We start from the raw sequence: 22,391 nt of genomic DNA, 5'->3' as shown, positions 1-22,391 counted from the left end.
TGCCAGGTTGGCCAACAACTAGGGGCACATAGCAGGGCTGCAGGGACTTGGCACTAACTTTAGTACCAAGTGCATTAACTTTAGTGCCAAGTCTCTGCACGTGTAGACACCTGCCAAAAAAAAATCATTTAATGTGCATTATCTTAATGCACATTAAATTTAGTTGCACTTAAATGCACATGTAGATGCGCCCTATATGTACCCCTCCCAGCTTTCTGGATAGTAATCATTCCCCAATTCATTTGGGGTCCCAGATTCTCAATTGGCATAAATCAGTCTAGCTCTGTGAAGCTAAATGGAAAACCTGGCTCTTAGAGAGGTGCCTAAGCGATTTAGGACCCACCCCCATCCTTAAAAGTAGCAAACACAAACCTAAGTCAAAAGGACTCAGATTGCTCCTAAGCCTCTGTGCTTTGAAAATGCTGCCTATGACACAGAACACAGGAACCTAAATCACTTAAGGCCTCATTTCTCATTGCTTTGCGGCCCCTAAAGATGCGGATAAAACCTAGATGAAAATGTGACCCCTGTCCTACTGACCTGGGGACAAATGTTGCCTGTATCAGACATGTAAGCCTAGGTCCTCATTTCTCCCCCCAGGCTACAGACGTTCTGGAGAGAGTTCAGAGAAGAGGAACACAAAAAATGTTGAAAGGTCTGTAAAACACTCACTTCCCTGCGGGAGGCTGAGAGCGCGCCAGGCATGTTCAGGCTGGAGGAAAGATGACAGCATAGAGACCCCGTTGCCGCTTGCAAATAGGCGAAAGGTGGCTGTAACGAGGACGGCGACCCATTCCTCTCGTTACTGAAGGGGAAGTGAGTGAGAAGCGGAGCTGATGCGGCAGCGGGGAAAAATTAAGCTAAACATTAGGAGGAACTTGATCACTGTAAGGACAGTTAGGCCAATGGAACCGCTGTCAAGAGCAGCTCAGGGGCTGCCTTTGCTGGAGATACACCCGGCGAGAGACACATTTGTTGAGGATGGTTTAGGAATAATGGAGTTCATCTCTGCTGTGATGGGGCCAAGCTGATCGCTCGGGGACCTCTTTCGAACCCAAACAGCTCAGTGGTTCTCCAGTCATGATCAAGAACTGCTTGCATGACGAAGGAGCTGTCATGACGGTGGCTGGCTTCAAACTAGCTCCCTTAGGTGCGGGGAGCAGGATTAGCCAGGGGAAAGGGATCTCAGCACTGGTGCAAAACCCAGAGGATTGCTACAGTTAATCAGGCGGAGCTACATGGCGCTCAGCAGCGGAGCTGGCTTGGCGGCATGAACTACAGCCACAAACGGCAGCTCCTACGTCCTGTTTTCAGAGCAATTTAAGCCACAGGTGTCAACCTTCCCCGGGCCTTGATCCAGACCTGGCAGCAGGGATGGGGTGAATAGCAGTAGGGGGAAGGGGGTTAACATAGCCGTTGTTCGTCCCCCAACACTGCTGACATGTCCCCAGCAGGGCTTCCTAGATGGGGATTCAACTGAATTCCCACCCTTCCAGGGCCAGAAAGGGAACCCATGAGCCAAATTCAGCCCAGGGGGTTTAGACGCTAAATTTCACCGGCTTAAATCAGGGGTGTCAAAGATTTAAACCAATAAAATTTAGTGTCTAATTCTCACTGAAAGGACAACTCAACGGCAGGCATCTGATACTTGCAAAGCTGTTGGAGCGCTCCTGAAATTCCCAACCTATTCATCTGAGCATCTAAATCCCTCGGGATGATTTGAAAAAATCCTAGGATGTGCAAGCAGGACTGAAGACATGTGGAAAGCTCTTGACGTGAAGGCACCTAATTCCCTGGGATGGCGAGTGGGAAGGAAGTGCTTTCAACTCCCCACCCCCACCATTTCCCATCAAAATGTCAGCGAGTACCACTCCAATCCTCTTCCCTTGCCTGATCTGTTGCTCTGCTTTCTGATCCCTGCCAGATTTTCTGCTCTGCTTTCTGCTCCCTGCCCTATCTGCCACTATGCTGCCCTTTCTCTCCCCTATCACCTGCATGCTGCACAGAGATGCTGCCTGTGAAGCCTGGAGTATTGTGCATTGTTCTGGGCTCCATGGTTTAAGAAGGACGGGGAGAACCTAGAGAGGGTCCAGAGATGGACGATAAAGTGCTAAAGGGGTCGGAAAGCAGCTGCACAACATATTGAGGCGGGGGGCATGATGACAGTTTTCAAATCTTCAATAAGCTGCCAGAAAGACCAACAGTTCTCCCTTTGCACAGACGGCAAGTTGTAAAGCAGCGGCTTCAAATGGCAACAAAGGAAATTTAGACGAGATCTCCCACCTTACTGTCAGAGCAATGAGGCAGTGGAACAGACTGCCCAGGGAAGTAATGGGAACAAATCACTGTACTACAGAAAAGCAAGAGGGTTTTGTGCAACCAGCTTTCCCCACCGTACTTCTAGATGTTATATCCAGGTGGTCCTGAATCTACTCTCTAATGATCAGGCCTGGAGAACACGTGTGAAGATGGCTTGGGCTCTGGTAGCTTACAGTGAGCGTGAAGAGGGTGAATTCAATGTCTGGGAAGAGAACAAAAGTCCCAAATTCTCCTCGGTGCATTTGCTACACACTGATTTCAATCCCAATCATAGCAACCTCCTTGTACAGAAGGATTATCCTTCTCTCTCTTCCAGGGGGGGGGTGGAAATAAAAAGCCAAATGACTTTGCAATAAGACATTTCCACTTGATAACTTGCTTTTTATTCTCTCTCTCCAGTCTCCTAACACACTCCAGTGACTACGAGGCAGACAACTGGCCAGCCTGGAGCTCGTAATATGGGAAAGGAAGTGTTTTGCTGTGGGGGACTGCAGTCTATTGGAGCCATTAAAATGGTAACTCTATCTAACACTCAGTCAGCTACTAATGAGGACAGGAAGAGCTAAGAACATGTTTGCGGGAGCAGAGACGGGATAAAAATAAAGCACTCAAATGGATGCTTTTCTCTCTAATCACCCCATAAAATGTATTTAAGCAGCTAGACTGCGACTTTCTGATGGTTCTTTTTTATTATTATTATTATTGCTGTTGCCGGCCCGAGAAATCTTCTGTTAAAAGGGCCAGTGCCAGGTGAATTAAGAATTATGCAAAGACTGGGGAGAGGGGGAGGGGGAGGAAGTCATTGCATTAATTCATGCCTAAGGCAGGAGTTGAAACTGCCAGTTGGATGGTAGCTCTTGTTACCAGAGGACGGTAGCTGGAATTGCAATAGGCCCTAGGAGAGATCAGTCGGACGTGGCTAAAGACGCCTCATTACCGCTCTCAGGGTGGGAGTCTCTGCCATGCTAAAGGCCGCCACCAGTTGATCCAGCTAGAAATGTGTCTGTGGTCACTGGGGCACAGAAGCCAAAGGCAGGTGAATGTGATGCAGGTACTTCACTCCCTTATGTGCCATTGGCTACAGAGACAAAGGGCTTTGTTACACCTTATGGAGTAAGTCGCCTAAATGTTAAGCGGCTTAGTGTTGTTCATCTTAGTGAAGCAGTCACACCCAAAGATGAAAAACCATCTCTGAACTCTCCTGCACCTGCACCGCTGTGTGACTTGCCACTATAGGCTCTCACTATGTCTGACATCCCTGGGTGGCGAGGCACCATGCCTGGTCCCGCTGTGTCCCGGCGTCCTGCTGGCCCTGCCTCAGGAGGGGCCCCTGCATTCTGGGATGCTGGAGCACTTCAACTTGAGCAGAATAGCTGTAGAGAGTGGCCGTACCTTGATGGAACAGGAACAAAATTAGGCAGATTAGAGATAATCCCGCCCTGGAGTGGACATAACTTCAAGGTGAATAACGAGTGCTTTAAGCCACTTAAAGGTGTCAATGTGCAGCTAATCCAGGGATTAAGAGTTTCAGAAGCCGCTTCAATTTACCGTGTAACAAGGCCCTTACTATGCTTCAGGGTAGTAGTTAGTTATGTTAGTCTGAAACCAGTCGGAAGGCAGCGTAGAAATGCACCTTTATAGGGCTTTGGTATGGATATAGAGCCATACACAGCACAAGCTTTTGTGAACCCAAGCTCACTTCATCAGGGGCTGTGAAAGGACAGCACAGAGCAGAGTATAAAGTGCAGCGAGTCATTAAAATACAATAGGTGGGAAAGCAGGAGGGAGGGGGAGAGGAAAGGGACATACAAGCAAAGATGCTATAGGAACAAAGGGGTCATTAAAGTGAATCCACGTCCTTAATATGGATAAGGACTCATAATCCTTGTTTAAACCATGCCTAACACTGCCCAGTTTGTGGGTGATGTCTTGTTCCACAGTTTCCCATTCACACCGGAAGTTCGTCTTTGCCTAGTAGCCCTCTGGGTTGGCACAACTTAGCCACATGTATTTACCATACATCCATACCATACATACCTAGGATCATAGGAAAGTAGGGCTGAAAAGGACCTCACAAAGTCATCTAGTCCAGCCCCCTGCTCAAGGCAGGCTCATCCCAGACTAAACCATCCCCTCCAAGTGTCTGTCCAAGCTGCTTTTGAAAGTTTACAAGCTTGGAGAAGCCACAACTTTTCTAGACAGCCTCTTCCATTGCTTGACCACCCTTACAGTCAGGAAGTCCCTTCGAATCTCCAGCCTCAGTTTCCCCTGCTGCAGCTTGAGGCCATTGCTCCTAGTTCTATGCCCTACAGCCACAAAGCAAAGCCCATCTCCATCCTCTCCAAAACCACCCTTCAGGTATTTGAAGACTGTAATCAAATCCACCCTCAGTCTTCTCTTCTCCAGGCTAAACAACCTGAGTATTTTCAGTCTTTCCACGTAAGTCTTGCAGCTAATCATTTGTGCTGCCTTGTGCTGGACTCTGCAAACTGTCCACATCTTTCTTGAAGTGTGGGGGGCAGGCCTGGACACAGTGCTCCGGGTGACACAATATATACCATACATATAAATGTCTCTTCCTTTCTTCGCTGCATTTATACTCAGTACCTAGACGATGCTAAACAAAACACCGCTCTAAAGTCACACAGAACATAATGGGCCTTGCCTGGTAAAACACTTGTTAGCAAAGAAAAGCCAGACTTTGAGGATCAAGAGAACACCCTTCTCTAACCTGAGGATGAATTACTGTTGCATTTCAAAGACCTGCTGGAAAAAAAATGGACTTCAGAGATTCTCAAATAAAGATCTTTTTAATGAAAAGGTCTTAGGCAACTTGAATTTAGTGGGCTGCTACCAGCTCCTCCTATAAAGGGTACCTTGGATACAACATGCCCTGGAAGAGACACGTGCCTTCTTTTTGAAAGAAAGAAAGAAGGAAATAAAAAGGACCTGATTTTCAAGAAGTGCCACCCATGTAACCATGAGGCTTATGGTGTCTTAAGCCAGTAATTCCCCAAATTAATGTCCCTCCCCTCAACAAAGTGCTGAGTTTAGGCACCTAGATCAGAGACGAGAGTGCCCTTACTGTCTTGGCCTCAGTTTCCCCCCATGTGTAAAATGAGGACGATGTGCTGGCCTGATACAACAGAAGGCTGTGTGGATGAATGCATTAAAGACTGGGAGTGTTGAGGTGATGTTGCTGTGATGGTTTGGAAAATACACGAAAGGCAAGAATTCTGGTGGGGGGACCTTTTATAGGACCAACAATATGCAGAGAAGCCTAAGGAAGGATACTGCAGTACCTCTGCTTACGTCTATGTCGATCATCTGGTTGGTACAATTAAAGATATCACCCAAAAGAACTCTTTGCCTTCAAGACCAGTTTGCATTCAATGACTGTGGTAACAGGGAGTATGTAAAAAAGTTCATTGTCCGTTTGGAGATGTTCAACAGTAATGGTTGGCCAGGTCTGCTTACTTCTTAGCGTGGCTGGATGCAAAGTTGGCCATCATCTACCAGAGCACTGCATCCGACAGCAGCGAATGCTGGATGCAACACTGGCTCCTCCCTTTGAGTACGGACACACATAACACTTAAACCAGCTTAAATGCAGTTTAAATCCCAAAGTGGGCAGATGTACAGAGAATCACAGAGCCTCAGCACTTCAATGGCAAAAAGGTGACCATTAACCTGGAAAGCTAGGTACTGTATGGGTGGACGCCTCTGACTTGCGACACCTGTGAACTCGTTTCCAATCAGTGGCCTTTGGGAACAGCCTGATCATTACGTGCGTCCACACTTTGATGTAAAAGGTGCTGCTAAGATTTGCTTATCAACTACTTCATTTTAATGATTTTGCTTAGCTCTCTTTTACACATACACAGGCCAATGGGGCTCATTCCTGTACCCATCCACCCTGGTTCAGAGAGTGGCTTCTATCACTAAAGCATCTATTGATCCATCCCCATGCATACCCCCACCCCCTTCCCCAGATGTATGATATACGTAAGATAAAATGCCACAAATCACCCAACAGTAATAGACCCAATTGATGCTGTTTCTATGCCCAGGTTGGAAACAATATCTATCATCCCCAGTTCATCCTTCCTTTTGTTTTGAATGAGGAATCACAATTTATAGAAAAAAATTGCATGGAAAGGAAAAGAAATTTTGAACACTGGCATCAATCGAGTCTCCAAAAAGGCCAATTTCTTCTGACTCATTTAAGCAGAGAGAAGGGGGAGGAAAATGAAGAGAACCTTGTCAATGCCGCATTGTGTTTTCCACCAGCATCTTCCTGTGCCTCCATGCGCCAGCAGACAATCAGATCGCCGCGCTGGACACGGCACATCATCCTTCTACCCCAACACGGGGGAGAGAGCTTCAGGCACTGCCTTCTTCTTTCAGGCAAAGCTCAAATCAGATTATGCTGGGTACTCGGAGGCTGTGGAAGCACCTTAATGGAAATGGAAGGTAACTGGAAATAACAGTTGAGAAACAAAGCATGTGCATGGGAGAGAGTTATGAATGGGTCTTTCCACCATTTGGGCTGGGGAACTTCATAGAAAGGGAATTAATAGCCCCATGCACTGAGCCCCTTCTGCAAGTGTGGAAGTGGACCCCAGAAAAACCCCAAAGACACCCTATCATCTTCCTTCAAGTCCTCTAGAAAGCTCCTCCCTGTGGTGATGCCTAGAAGAAACCCACCATGACTTGTCTGCAGCCATGGTTGACTGGGCTTATCACCTCTCACTGCTCCTGTCCCTTCCCTCTCAACTCAGCCCAGGGCCACACACATCTGTTGTTTCCCCATCAGGCCCAGACCCCATCAAAGAAGCAATCCCAAAATAACCCTCCTCCAAACTACTCTCATTGTGGACACTATTTCAGTCGCGCTCTCTACTTGGGAAGGGTGCTGTTGCTTGTCTAATTAGAGAGGCTTTCATTCCAGTCATCCATGCAAGGAAATTTTCCAGAAGAGCTAATTCTGCAGTGCTTATTCAGGTCCATTTCCTCTATGCAGAGAAGCCGTTAGGCCCTGCAAACACCTGTACTTGTCTTTGCTACCATGAATGATTGCCACTGAAATTACTCATGGTTTTCAAGCAAGCACGTGTAAGGCCCGATCTACTTTACAGAAGTGTCTCCTGGTCTGTGCCAGTTACAGAAGCAATTGCTTCTGTCTTACTGCTATAGTTGTATAGAAATGAGCCCTAAAAGCAAGCACATTAAGAACAAACCAAGCTACACTGCTATACAGTAGGGGTGTCAAACATGCAGCCTGAGAATCACACAGCCCTGGGTGTCATATATATAGTGGGCTAGGGGATTTGGGGGTGTGCTCTGTCACAGATCCAGGCCGTGCCTCTGGTTCATGATCAAAAGTCTGATTTAGTGATCCTGACAATAGGAGATGTGGTGATTTTCCCCTGCCTTGTTCCCGCCACAGGGTAGATCTGCTGACCTCAGGGTAGGACATCCTGACCTCAGGGTAGATGTGCATCTCAGTGACCCTGTGTTCTGGGTGGGATGTCCCCAAGCACTTCTCACCCACTCACCCCCATCACGCACTCCACAGCCAGAAATACACCAGTGAAACCACCCCAGACAGGCCATGAGAGCTGTCACCAAAGCAGAGTTGTAGCTATTGCACTGTAGACTTACCCTTAATGTAGGGGAAGCTCCACCAGTCGCAAGACCTTGGGTCCATATGACTTCCTCACTTTGGAAACAACTTTTCAGTGTAGACAAAATCCATGAGGTTGGGTGGAAGCCAGGACTGTCTCCAGCTGCGGTATATAAGAGGCAAGAATTTTGAAGCATCGATGTTGACGGCAGTCTTATGCAGAATTTAGATTATGGTTTGTCTAGGATGGTTTGGATCGGGATAACCCTGCGTTGGGCAGGAGCTTGGATTAGATGACCTCTGGAGGTCCCTTCCAGCCCTACTTCTCTGTGACTCTGGGAGGTTTTATACTCAAGCTGTGATGCTACTACTGCTTTTAGCCAACTTAGTTTTACTACCACGAATCACCCCATAGAAAAAATTAATAATTGGAACAACTCCCAGCTGTCAGGTTTATGATATGCATAAGCAGACAAGGTTATTTGGGTAACTGTGTATTAGACCAACTGAATAGCTGGCAAAAATGTTCTTTGCCAAGGGCACAGGCACCCTTCTTCAGGCATAGGAAGAGCCTGCTGGTGTTCTCTCTGAATAAGAGTGTGCAGATAAGGGCTTCTATGGAGTAGGGATCGTCATTTTGTTCGGTGTTTGTACAGCTCCAAGCGCAAGAACTGTAGGCACTAGAATAACCTCTCCTCCCCCTAACTTATGAATGAAATCAGTCCCAATTAGTAGAAAGAAGAATGGGGTAGGAAAGGAAAACACCCACCTTTTTACTTTAAAAGGAGAACTATAGAGCAGCAGCCACGTTCCCCTCGACGAGTCAGCTGGTTGGCACATTATCTACTGCAAAACACCGATGTGTCTCTGCGAATCCATTCCGGTTTCTTCCCCAGCCCCCAACTCCTAATAAAATATTGAACTTTAATATTAAAGAGCGTGGTTGGGGTCTTACATGCAAACAGTGATGAATGTGTCTTCGGTTCAAGAATGAAAGGCTCCCGTTTCGTGAAAAATGGCAGCCTAACTAGATTTTAAGCGTCTATTAATTTGGCAGAAAGCATATATTTCATGGCTTGCAGTGCAACGAGGCTGGTTTTGCAAAAGACGTCAGGGGAAACCCACCCAGCTTCTTAAAGGCCCACACCTTCCACGTATCCTTGGCCATGATGACGGTGGCAGAGGTCCCACTCGAAGTGCTGGGGGAAATCTCTACCTTGCTTTCTTTTTTCTTGTTAGCGGATTTTTTTTTTCCACCCTTCTTTATGCAAAGACAAACATGGGGCTGGGAGGTGACAGCTCTTAGTTGATTAGCAATTTAAATATTTGGAATCCTCCTGGGAGCCGATGTTAATGGCGGATCCTGGCACCTTGCTATTCCTCTTTCCCTGCTCCCTCTCTGTGCTGCAAACACATCCACCGTGCAATAAATTCAGGCAGAAGCCAGGATGAAACGGCACCTTGTATTTGCAGTCGAGGAAGACAGTGCGGATGGATGGAGTCCAGGTACCAGCGAGCTACATAGAGGCCTGACCAGGACAAACCATTGGACCAGCGTGCGTCCAGCCTCTTCCTTGGCACAGCAGATATTAATACGTATGTGGCGCGGCTGGATCCAAAAAGCCACGTGTCTTGGCTTGGAACAGGCCTGTCTGAACAACTTCTCCAGTCCAGCCACTGAGGCCCTGAGTGCTCTACAGACACTTATTTTATTCACGTCCTTGCCACAAAGACTCTTTTTATCCCGCCCCCCGCCTCCCCTGCTTGTGCTAGCTTTCCTAGGTGCCATCTGCATCCAGATTTCAGTTGACAAGCAAAAGGAGAGTGCTGCTGAATGAATTAAAGAGACAGAACCCTGTAAATATTAATCAAAATGCCGCTCTCTGTTTGGCTCCACGGGAAGTAAACAGATGGGGAACGGGGCAACTGAAGACGGGGGAGAACTTGGACCTAATGAATTCCACCAGCCGAACATTTTTACATAAAATCAATAGCAGGATACATGGCTTAAATATTTTATTAGACTTTCAAGTGGTCGAAAAGTCATCTAAACGTGGCATGCAGTCATTGATGGTGTTGAACCCATGTCCCATGCCAGGAAAAGAGGTGACTCAGAGGATGAGACAAGGAAATTCTCCTTGGAGACTGGGAGAAGTTTTGGGGGAGATTGAATGGGACGGTGGCTTGATCGCATCCCGCCACTAACCTCTAGAAACACAGGGGCCCACCTCAAATTCTGCTCCGGTTTCTAGTCGTTCAGGTGAGTTTGGGAAATGTGCTCTGCCATCATCAGACCCAGGGGTTTTCTGATGGGGCACAGGGGGAGCTGGGGGGCACTCAAACCAAACCCCAAATAAAATCTCCATTGCTAGGAAAAGTCTCTTTGCAGAGAATTTTTTTTTTTCAGCTAGCAGGAAAGACAGAACAAGAGTGCGTTTTAAGCAAAAGTGCTCTCTGTTCATTTAATATTAACAAATTGAAATGAATTATTTTAATACCAATTAACTTGTAGCTGTCCCTTATTAATAGTAATTTAGATTAATATTTCTTGGATGCAGCATCCTTGGGCTGGGTGTTACGTGCCTGGAATAGCAATTTGGAAAGAAAACACCAGTTTGAGTGCTTCAGGAGTTGAGTTTTTTCATGCATTTATTTGCCTGTAGCTGGGGTTCAATTTTTTTTTCAGTCAAAATTCATACAGAACATCCTTTTACATATCTCTAAAGGCTGCTGGCTTACAAAAAAAAAAACCAAAACCAAACCTCTGCAGCATCATGTTTTAAAAGGTTTAAAAACAGTCCTAGAAAAAACGGACTTTTCCCAAAGACTAATTTGAGGATCACTGTATTTAATGTGTGTGAGTGTGTATACACATAGATGCACATATATACACACACTCACATATACCCATATATACACACATGTATACACACACATATATATGCATGTATAAATACACACGTGCATATATGGTGTTGAACCCATGTCCATGTTGAACCCATGTATAATATATATACGCGTGTATATACACACACACATGCATGTATAAATACACACATGCATATATATATATATACACACATATGCATGTATAAATACACACATGCATATATGTATACACATACATACACACAACACACACTCAACACAGACATATATATATATGTCACACACGCATGCGCACAAGCACATAAATGCATTTCGAAAACCCATATCAATCAAGAAACCATAACTTGTTCTCTCCATTCTCCTAATTTGTAACTGAAACCACCCAATACATCCACCTCCACTTAAATTAAAACTGAATCCACCTGGCTGTAAAGGTACCAAGATGGAAAGCTGGGTAATAATTAGTAATAAACTGTTCTTATCCACTTACTGTTCCAAAGGAGATTTACCTTTGAGAAGGAAAAAAAAAAAGAAAGAGACACTATCAATTGATTTTACTACTTCAAGTGCTTTATTAATAAAGCAACAAAGAAAAGTTGGGGGCAGGGGTGAAGAGGGAAGATATCCAGAGCAGCTGAATGTGGCTTTGAGAAAGAGGCAGAGTAGATATGCACCTTATAGGCTAACTATATAAACTATATAAGAACATAAGCTTTCGTGAACTCAGCTTAGATGGGAGAAGGGGAAGCATCCCCCTGCCTCCCCCCCAATATCCTGGAATATTTTTGTTTGAAGAGCTGCCTTACAGGTCCTCACTACCACCCCTGGCATGGCGGCTGCCGTCACTTGATGCACAGATGGCGAATTAGGAGTCCTGCAGAACGTGACTGTGATCAAACCGTGGACCTCATAACAGCACTCTGCCCTCCACACCAACTTGAGGGTGACCTTGCCAAGGGACATCCCCTTTCCTCAAGAGCATTAGACTGCTTAACCAACCTTAAACTGGACTTAAAATTGTTGCTCCAAGTCAGCCATAGGAAAGAGAGAGAGAAAAAAATAAAAACTACAGGCCCTTTGGGGAGCGGCTGTGCCTCTCACCTAAATCAGGGGCTCCCCATGGGGGTTTTTTTTTTACACCATTTGTCATCAGGGCTGGGCAGTCCTCACCAGTGCCCCTCACTCCTGACCAGGGGGTAAGGGGCATTGCGGGGGGACACCCCAAGCAGCCCCTTGCAGGCTGGCCCCCTGCCACATTTTTTCCTCCACGTTTAAAGTTTTCTCTCCCCGCTTTCAGACATCCCCACGGGATCCCACTGCCCCCAGAAAGTTGCTGCCTTCCCTGCGCATCCCCAAGCCCGCTCTGCCTCACCCAGCCCAGCCAGGACCATCCATCCCCACGGCACGAGGAATTGCCAACTTCAGGAGGCAGATGAAGGCGACCCGGGGGCTGCGGCTGCACGGGGGTGGGGGCTACCCCGCAAGCGGGAGCAGCGGCAGGGACTTACCTGGGGCCGCGCCCCGGCGCATCCCCGCATCCCGCGGCGTCTCCCCGCCGCGTGTGCCCGGAGAGAGCCTGAAAGTTACAAATTGCTGCCATTAGCTCATCCAAGTCCCCCTCGCAATGAACCTTGGCCATTGGCCAGGAGCCGGGCACGTGATCCCCGTTGCCACTGGATCCCCATCTCAGCCGCCCGGTCCTCCCCCGCGCCTCTGCAGAGGGGCAGCGGGTCCCGCCTGGCATGGGCGGGCCATGAACCCGCACCCCGAGCTGGGCTGGGGGGCCCAGCCCTGCCGCTGGCCCGGCCAGCCCCGGCCCTTCCTGCAGCCGCCCCCCGGCTCCTGCCCCGGCGCCCCCGCCTGCTGCCCGGAGCGCGGCCCGGCGGGGCGCGGGGACCCGCGGAGCCGCCTCTCCCGGGACGCCACGGCAACTTTTGAATGGATGAGACTCAAGAGGAACCCGCCCAAGTCAGGTGAGTCCGAGCAGCCGCCCTGCCCGGGGGCTCCCCGCGCTGCCCGCCGCCCGCCCGGCTCGTCTCCGGGCTCGCGCTTGTTGTTGCATCCTTTAAAAGTCCACCCAGTACTTTCAGGGAGGGGGGAAAAGTTGCTTCATCTCTTTTGGGGTTGCAGGGAGGTCGTGGCGGGGATCTGGCCCCTGGTTGCCTGCAAAGTGCCGGTGCTTCGGGGGTGTTGGTGGCAGCCGGGTGGGTCCGAGCCTCTTTTTTGGGTGGAAATCCGATGGGTTTTCCCCGTGCGCTTCTCTGAAGGCTGCCCGCAAAAAGGAAAATATCTCCCCGGTGTCTCGGGTGGGTTCTCCGCTGAGCAGGGAGTCGGCTCGCGGGTCGGCCGGGCTTAGCCGGGAATCGCGAAGCAATAATGATGCTACTAATAAAAAAAAAGCCAACCGAGAAGCAGTGTATTCCTGTCTCGTTTTATCCAGGGGGTGCTTAGCAAGTGTGGCCGCGGGCTGCGGGCTGGGGGGGCTCTGAGATGCCTCTAGAAAAGTTTTGGACTCTTCCTATAAAAAAAAAAAGAAGTCGGTGCGTTTGCACAACTCACCCGGAGTTTTTCCTTAGCAAACCCTCGGGATGTTGTTACTACTGCTACTACTACTACTACTATTATCATCATCATTCGCTTCCAACTTTCTTCAGCAACATGTTAGCCATGTTCTGGAGGTGTCGAGAAAAGCACTAGGGGTACGATCACTGCAAATGCCTTGCTAACTTCCAAGTACATCGGGATCTTTGCTCCACAAGAAATCCTAAGGAAATATATAAGCAATCCGAAAGATTTCTTGAAGCAAGCCTAAACAAATGCAGAAGTAATCCTAAATCCCTAAATCACCCGAAAGAAATGTATGAGCAATCCTAAATAGTTGCATAGGTAATCCTAAAGATTTCCATAAGCAATCCTAAAGAAATCCATAAGCAACCCTAAAGAAATTTATAAGCAATCCTAAAGATTTCCATAAGCAACCCTAAAGAAATTTATAAGCAATCCTGAAGATTTCCATAAGTAATCCTCAAGAAGTGTATAAAAAACCCTGAAGATTTCCATAAGCAATCCTAAAGATTTCCATAAGCAACCCTAAAGAAATTTATAAACAATGCTAAAGATGTCTATAAGCAACCCTAAAGGAATTTATAAGCAATGCTAAAGTTTTCCATAAGCAGCCGTAAAGAAATTGATAAACAATCCTAAAGATTTCCATAAGCAAGCCTAGAGAAATCCATAAGCAATCCTAAAGAAATGTATAAACAATCCTAAAGATTTCCGTAAGAAATCCTAAAGAAATCGGTAATAATCCTTAAAAAAAATCCATGAGTACTCCTCGAGATTTTTTTTTCTCTGCTAAACATCCCCTGTACGGTACACCGGGAGGTGTGTGCGTGGCTATAGCCGTGGATAACTAGATCTAGATCTCTCCAACTTTTAATGACATGAACACCGACAATGCAATGTCCCTGCGAAGTTTCTCCCCCGATGCCTTTATTTCTCCCCTTGCAAAGTGCGGGCGGAGCCAGGGCTCGGGTCCCCCCGGAGCGCTGCACGGGCCCTCCCGCAAGTGGCCGCGCTGGAGGGGCCAAGCCGGGCCGGCTCCGCGGGGCCGGGGCCGGGGCCGGAGCGCACGCGGGGAGTTTTCACTCACTGCGTCTAATTCGGATTGAAACCCGGCATCGCTGCTCCCGGAGGAGCTGGAAGTGCTTGGAGCTGCGAGCAGACACTTTGCAGCCTTTGCTCTGCGAATTTAAAACCACTTTGAAACTTTGCAGGGGGGCAGCGAGGACCTTTGGACTTCGGTGCACTTCCCCCACTCCCCTTCTCTCTCTTGATCTGCACCCAGAAACTTCCCCCGGGGGTGGGAGAAAAGCTGCACAAAATAATAATATAATAGAGGCAGTGGCGTCGCGTTCCCGATATTTCCAGGCTATTTTTTGCTTCCCCCACTCTCCTTTTCGGGGTGGGGGGCAGGGGATCCTCTTTGTCCCATCGCCACCTCGCGTCTCGTATTGTTCCGGGGCAGGGAGGGGAAGCGCTGAATCGTCACCCACCCCCATGCACATAGATAGATAGATAGATAGATAGATAGATAGATAGATAGATACCTATATCTATCTTTATATCTATATCTAGATAAAGATAGCTAAGAGAGAGAGATATCTAAGAGAGATACATAGGTATATATGATCTAGGTATCTATCTATATATCTCTATATATCGATATATAGATATATCGATATTTATATCTAGATACATGTAACTAGATATATTTATATATAGCTAGAGAGAGAGAGATCTAGATCATATCTATCTATCTATCTATCTATCTATCTATCTATCTATCTATCTATCTATCTATCTATGAAATTGTTGCTAATTCTTTTGCTGTTATGGAGCAGTCCCTGTCCCCACCCCCTTATCTTTGCATTTTTTAAATCCAAGCCTAGACACCCTTGGTGGATCATTTGCAAAACTAGCACGACCAAAAAATAAAAGGCAAATAAGGACAGCAATGTCTTTTGTTGTTGTTGGGCTTTTTTGTGTGTTTTTTGTGGGGGGGAGGGAGAGAGTGCACTTCATAGCCAGGGAGAAGGGCTTAAAAAGCTCCTACTGTTAGTGAGTTTTTTTGCGGGGCAAGGCAGGAAGGCAGGTGCAGCATAGCCCCCCCAGTCCAGAGAAAGTGTTGGGAGTTCCCTAGTGGGGAGGTGGGGATCGAACTGGGGGGAGAAGGTAAATGCAGGTGGGGGGAGCTGATGTCGAGCCAGTGTTAAAAGCCTCTCAGCAAAACACCACCCAGTAACTCCAACAGGGAAAGTCCCAGTGCCTGTGCAACAAAAGTGTTGTTGTGGGTACACACACATGCATGCACGCACATAGACATGTATGCACAGAAGTCTGTGCATGCAGACACAACTGCGCACATGCACACGCTGGCAGAGGCAGACACGCCATACACACGTGTGCACCGCCCCAGCTAGATCGCCCTACAAAACCCTTGCCTCTCATCCACGCACAGGCAGAAACACCCCACGCACGCACAGCCCTCCCCTGTACACACACACTTGTGCACCCACATGGCTACAGGTACACCAGCGCACACATGCCCAGATCTGTGCTACACACATGGAGTCCTGCCCTTAACTCACATGTGCACACGTGCATTTGCACACATCCAGCACACGCTCTCTGACATGCGTATGCACACTAGTGCAGGCAAGCTACAACCCCCTCCCATGTGCGTGTGCACACATCTATGCCCCCACCCCAACCAGCCATCCGCAGCAGCGCAGTGGAGGCCAACCCCTCCCCTCCCCCAATTTAACCCTGTAGCTGCTGTGTTCTCCCATGGCAAACTTGGCTGGATGGAAAGCTTTTAAGCCCCCCCCCCCCCCACACACACAAATCCTCCGGCCCAGCAGAGACCCCTGGGGCGAAGTGGGGCAGCAGTAGAGGGGAGCAGAGCACCCATCATCATGTGTCATGCTCACACAAGTGTGCATGTGTGTGTGCGCGTGTGTATCCATGCACATGTTGTGCCTATGCTTGTGTATGCATCTGTGCACATTTATGCATTTGCATGCGCATTGTGTGTATGTGTGCACATGTGTGTACATGCATCTATGCACATATTGTGCATGTGCGTGCATGTGTGCAAACATATGCATGCATCTGTGCACATGTGTGTATGTGTGTGCAAGCATCTGTGCACACATGTGCATGTGTATATGCATGCATCTGTGACATATGTTGCTATTATCCTTATCCCAATATTCCTACTATTGTCATTGTTATCATGATTATTTTTTATATCCCTCCTTATCCAGAAAGGCTCAGAGGGGCTCCATCATCTTGTATATCTTAATATCCATTATAAGTAGCTCAGCCTAATAAAATAATCACGGTATGCCATGTTTGAGATACACCATATATCATTAATATATAATGCATAGCATAGCTATATGAATATGGAGGCATATAATAAAAAATGGGTGCATGGGTGCATATGCACACCTATGTTGGTATGTATATACCTTTTTTGCTCTGCATAGTGAACAGTAATTGTGTGCAGTATATGTATGTGCATAGTGTGTCTGTAACATGCACACACGGTGATGTATAGAGGTGTCTGGGTAATTCTTGCTGTACAGAGGAAAATAATTGTGCGTGTTTATATAGTGAAAACTATCCATATATGAATATGGATATGTATCCTTATAGACTTACATGCCCTATATACAAATACACTCGTGTGTGTGCACACACACACAGACACACACACTATGTACTGGCATATTATATATATATAATTATATATATATTATATATTATATACACACACACATACATATGTGTGTCTACATACACATGTATGTGTGTATCTGTATATATACATATGTGTATGTATATATATATGTTTGTATGAATGTTTGTATATAATATCCCAGTATATGTATAATATGTATGCATGTGCATATCATATCATATCATTTTGTGTATATATGTATGTATGTGTATACATATGTGTATATATTTGCACACACATATCCATACACACACATACACGCATGTATATACATACACACGCCTCTATATGCTTGTCTGTAGATAAAGAAAAGCAGTGGTACATGTGATTATTTTTTGCATTTTTTGCATAATGCATATATAATATAATTTACATTATCCAGCCAATGACTGCAGCATGCGTGCCCTGAACATGGGCATATACAATGATAGGAATAAATTTTGCAAAAGGAATCCGGGCCTCTATTAGAAGGGAAGAGGACAGGAGAGTGTGTGTGTGTAGATGTGTGTAGTATTGGACTTGCTTGAGGAAAGCAATGTGTGTGTTGTGCGTGTGCAGCAGGGAAGTGGGAGACCTGTTCGTTAACCTCCGTGTGTTGAAGTGCCTCTCCCTCTCTGTCCCCAGCAAAGATCAGGGACTGCAGCTTTGCTGGGGAGACCCATGGAGCCTCTCCCAGGACCAACTTCAGCACCAAGCAGCTGACGGAGCTGGAGAAGGAATTCCATTTCAACAAGTACCTGACCCGGGCCAGGCGGGTGGAGATCGCCTCGGCCTTGCAGCTCAATGAGACCCAGGTGAAGATCTGGTTCCAGAACCGCAGGATGAAGCAGAAGAAGAGGGAGAAGGAGGGTCTCCTTGGGGGGGCATCCAGCTATCGCGGACACGAGTCCCCCTCTGATAAATCGGACATCACATCCCCAGCCATCTCCCCTAGCCGAAGCCAGGAGGCCACCACCCCTCCCATCTGATGGGCCCTCTGGGGCTTTCTGCAGTGCTGGAACTTTTCTTCTCACCTTGTGGAGGAAAAAAAAAAGCACCAGAAAGACACCAGTCCATCAGGACCACTTAGCTAGCCTCTTTGCATCCAGCTTGCTTCTCGCAGAGCTTGGCTCCTGCCAAAGCCTGCAAAAGACTTTGGCGGGGGGAACACCCTCTAAAAACATTTCTTGCAGTTCCCAGGCTCCCACCTCAGGGCTTTCCTGGTGCTTCTAAGCCAGCCTTCCTTCAGCAAGTGCAAATGCAGAAATAATGGGCATCCCATTAAAGCAAATTGCCCCAGCTAAGTCCTAAAGCAGAGATTACAAAAAACCCCAAACCGCTGCCTAAGCAGAAATGCTGTAGTCGTGATAGTCAGCTGATGATGTAGCAGAGATGGGTTGGGGGGGGGTGGAATTTGTCACACAATGCCAGTCAAAAAACCAAAAGAATTGTAAATTTAGAGGAAAACTTGTGTCAGGAAAAGCTATCCCCCAAAACAGAGCGGAAAAGTTTAGGAGAACATCACTCCCTTGTTTTTTTATGAGCAGTTCTTCCAAAGTTCCCCGCTGTGATTTTTGTTTGGGGACGCTTTTGGGTACTTTTGCACCAAACAGTTTGACTGCATTGTTTTTGAATGAACTATATTGGCAATTTTTAATTTTATTTTTTTTGAGGGGGGGAGGAATGATCTCTTTCTCTCGGAAACATTGCTCGGGTGTTTAATTTTTGGGGGGGAGAGGGGAGGAACGATCTCTTTTTTGGGTGATCTTTATTTTGGAAAACGATCCCTTTTCAGCTCTGGCGCCAAGCTTTCCTGTTTTGTTGCGCTGGGACCATCGTCTCCTAGAACTATTTCTAGGAAAGATGCAGCATCCTGTATGACGTGCTGTTGAGGTGAAACCTGGTATACTTCTAAAGCCACTAATGCTCTTTTTCGACCCAGGTTGGGGGGGGGGAAGGGTTGTCGCTGAACTCAGCATTTCTCCCCTAAGATAGCAACAGGGAACAGCGAGGGCAATCAGATTGTCCCTGATGTGTCAGTGCCGTCTCTAGCCTGCCACCGAGCCACACACATGGCACCCCCGCAGTGGGACGGTCCCTCTCTCTGGCATGATATTAACCAAACAGATCCCAAGCCCCTTGAATCAGTGAAAAGAATCGTAGCAGTCTCTAATGGATGCATATGGAGCAAGCTGTGTGCAATATAATCCTTGTGTTGACATGGTTATTTGGTCAGGAAATATGATGTTTCCCCCATTTCCGAGTGATGTTTTTTTGCACTAAAAGCAGCTTTGCCATAAATGAACAGAAGATGGAAGGAGGGTTCAAAAGCCGTCTGAGTGATGCGACGGACGTGATAATTATGCTATAAATAAGCACTTCAGTCAGGAAAAGCTTAGAAGTGTATTATTTATTTTCCCATTGCCGAGATTCTTCATTAACGTTTAAATCTGCTACAGCTGGAAAGAAATACGCACTTCATATTAAGAGTGGATTTAAATTTACAGCAGGGAGGTGTGGAGAGAAAGCAGCAAGCAAACCAAAAAAAAAAGAAAAAAGAAAATCAGGGGCAGGGTTAGAGACATTTCAAAGGACAACGCGAGTACAGTGAGACGAGAAGCCAGCCTTTTAAAACTTTAATGAAGGTGTAAAAGGGTACCCACATTTTATCATTATTGTCATACTGTTATTAGGGGGGCTGACCACTGATGCTTGTAAAAAGTTTATATACATTCCCTTGCACCGGGAAAATAATCTGTGCGTTCATTTTCATTACCACGGGCCTGTTATTAAATATATATTTAATAAATACCAAAGACCTTTTGTAGATGGAGGATATTAGTTGGATTCCACTAGGATCACATATTACAAGAGGCTTAGCCATTGTAAGGAATTAGGTGTTTTAGCCGTGTATGTGGTTTGAAAATATTCATTGAAGCCACCAAATTTAACAGAATACCAAAGGCTATGCTGACAGGCTTTACCTTAGTTTTTGACTGCAATTCAGCAATAAAACAGTTAATAAAACCCACGCATGGGTGGGTTTTGAAACAGAACATCTCTAGAAATTGTTGCTGTTTTAATCCGAGCTTTAAATCTACAGTGCGCTCAATTTTGCTGGGGAAAAAAATGTGAAACTGTAACTAGGATACCAAATACGTGTAGATACCAAAAATGTTCTTTTTATTCATCTTTGCATTGCAAAATTCTCGTCGTGTGGAATTAGCATTTCTACTGTCATTTGAATGTTTAAGCTATTATAATTTTTTTTTTTTACTTCTGCTGCTTTGTGCTGTTATTTTTATCTTCATGCCAGTTTAAAAATTCTCCTTTTTTTTTTTTAATTACTCCACATGGAAAGATAAAGCTAATTGAGGCATTTGGTGGAATCACAAATTATCTAGCATTAATGCAGGGGGGAAAAAAAAAAGTCGATAGCGTAGAACGCTTAAGTATTGCAAAGTTTAGTTACCACTGGCACGCAGTGCTTTAAACCTAAGGAATACAGCCAAATGCATGGAGCATGAGGCTTCTTTGGACGCTGGAGAATATTTAAAAGGCACGTGAAAATGAAAGGAAGCTACTGCAAAATTTCTACCTCTTCTTTGCTAGGACTATCAGAAGGAAAATACGGGTTTATGTCGTTATTTATTTATTTATGTCATCTTTAAAAATGTAAGTGAGGATTAGGGAGGGAGGGGGGAGCTAAGGGGAGGAAAAATGGATACGTGGAACAATAACATTAAAAGTTTGTCTCCCTTTGATTCTGTTGTGTCATTAATTCATTAACCGGCGCAGGATGAGAGAGACAAGCCGGGGGCTCCATTGTGCCAGGTGCGGTACAAACACAGCAAATAGTGATCCCTGCTCCAAAGAACTTGCAATCCCGCATTGCAAATTGTGCCCTGGCCTTGACAATGGAGCGTCCTTCAGCAGATGGGTTTCACAGGAGCCAACTGGTGGCATCCGCGGGGAGAGGAGAGGCCTCCACAAAAAAAAAATAAAAAATCCGTATTTTGCATTAAAGTGGATGAAATTGGAAACATCTGAAAGCAAATGTAATCTGTTCCGATCCCTGCAGAAAGCAAAGAGGCTGATGCTGGGAGATCGTGCAGAGATTCCTCCCATGCTGCTAGTCTCGCTGCATAGAGTTTGAGGGACTGAAGAGTGCAATGTGCTTCTCGTCCCATCTCGTGCCTCGGTTTCCTCCCTGGAGCCCAGTCGTGCGTGATGGAATCAGGAGCCGGTGGCCGGATGATCAGGAGGGCTCACTCCTAACACCTGAGCTGCTGTGGGTGGCTTAGCTCACGGCCCAGAACGCCTGAATCCCGTGCATTGGAAACAATCATTGCATTTGGTTTGAAATCATGCAATTCTAGAGATTTTTATTTGTGTGGGGGGGGTGTTGATCTGCCCTCAAGAGTCACATTTCCAGGCCTTCCCCTGAGCAAAACCCTGACTGCGATTGACATTAAAAAAGAAAAAGCCAAAAATTCCTGCTAATCACAGGACTCCGGGGGCTGATGCTTGAGGAAGAAAAGGCGTTCCAAAAATCGTAAGATCTGCAAGGAAAACGTGGGCAGAGCCAAACATGCGGGCCCTTTTGTGAAAGGCGCGGTTGAGTCTTCATTCTTTTGTCTCTGCCTCGTCCCCGTCCCCCCCCGAATCGAGGCCGTTGCACCTGAGCCGGCTGCAACGGTTCGTCCTTCTGCGTTGGGGACAAGCTTTATTCTAAAATTCCAGCTGCCGTCCAGAAAATCCATACGGGCCTACTCTTCCTTTCACCTCTGCCCTTTTGACCTCTGCCTTGCCTGAGGACAGGGCTGACCTGGTCATTGACTAACCCTGAGTCAATAAGTCTGCCTTCATTAGCATAAAACATGAATCTGCTGGCAGTTTGACAAATTATAACTTGGAGCTAAAGATCTGCCAACTGGCTAACTCCTGTAACGACTATTTATCATTGGAAATGGTAAATCATAGGAATCCAGATGACTTAATTATTCAGATTGGGGGGGGGTATGGAAGATGGAAGGAAGGAGAGAAAGGAAGATTTGCCGGGTTCAATCTTGCCGGGTTCAATCTTGCAGCAGGATGTTTAAGGACAAAGCTTTTCCCCAAAGCACCACGGCTCTCTTCCCTCCATCCTCTTCTCTGCAGCTCTCTTTCTCTGTTCTCTTTCCCTCTCTGTCCTTCCCTCTCATTTTTCTTTTTTTTTTTCCCTTTGTCCTCCTCTCTCTCCATCCCTTTGTTTCTCCGATTCTTTCCTCC

The 22,391-nt window shown here is 46.6% G+C and overlaps 1 protein-coding gene and 1 long non-coding RNA gene across 6 annotated transcripts in view; one reads left to right on the top strand and one right to left on the bottom strand.

The window, feature by feature from the left end:
- Positions 1–14,900, bottom strand: part of LOC106738835 (uncharacterized) — a 43,729-nt gene extending 28,829 nt beyond the window's left edge. The window contains exons 1-5 of one of the 5 annotated variants that reach the window (XR_002088867.2): positions 14,487–14,898; positions 12,343–12,410; positions 8,715–8,851; positions 7,984–8,108; positions 6,579–6,775 (exon numbers count right to left, since the gene is read on the bottom strand). This is a non-coding gene — a long non-coding RNA (uncharacterized LOC106738835). Of the gene's footprint in view, positions 1–6,578; positions 6,797–7,983; positions 8,109–8,714; positions 12,411–14,486 lie in introns of those variants that run through there. The other 4 variants (XR_009457258.1, XR_009457259.1, XR_002088870.2 and 1 more) reach the window with 4 other exon arrangements.
- LOC109282002 (homeobox protein Hox-B1) lies at positions 12,459–20,884 on the top strand. Its single transcript, XM_019482639.2, has 2 exons — positions 12,459–12,807; positions 17,766–20,884. Exons 1-2 carry the CDS (start codon positions 12,459–12,461, stop codon positions 18,107–18,109), a joined length of 693 nt encoding a protein of 230 aa, XP_019338184.1. The 3' UTR covers positions 18,110–20,884.
- The last annotated feature ends 1,507 nt before the right edge of the window (positions 20,885–22,391 follow it).

This window comes from Alligator mississippiensis, chromosome 15, assembly GCF_030867095.1.
Source record: "Alligator mississippiensis isolate rAllMis1 chromosome 15, rAllMis1, whole genome shotgun sequence".
Taxonomy (NCBI): domain Eukaryota; kingdom Metazoa; phylum Chordata; order Crocodylia; family Alligatoridae; genus Alligator; species Alligator mississippiensis.
The sequence above is the reverse complement of the archived record's forward strand: the minus strand, read 5'-3'. Positions and strand labels throughout refer to the sequence as shown.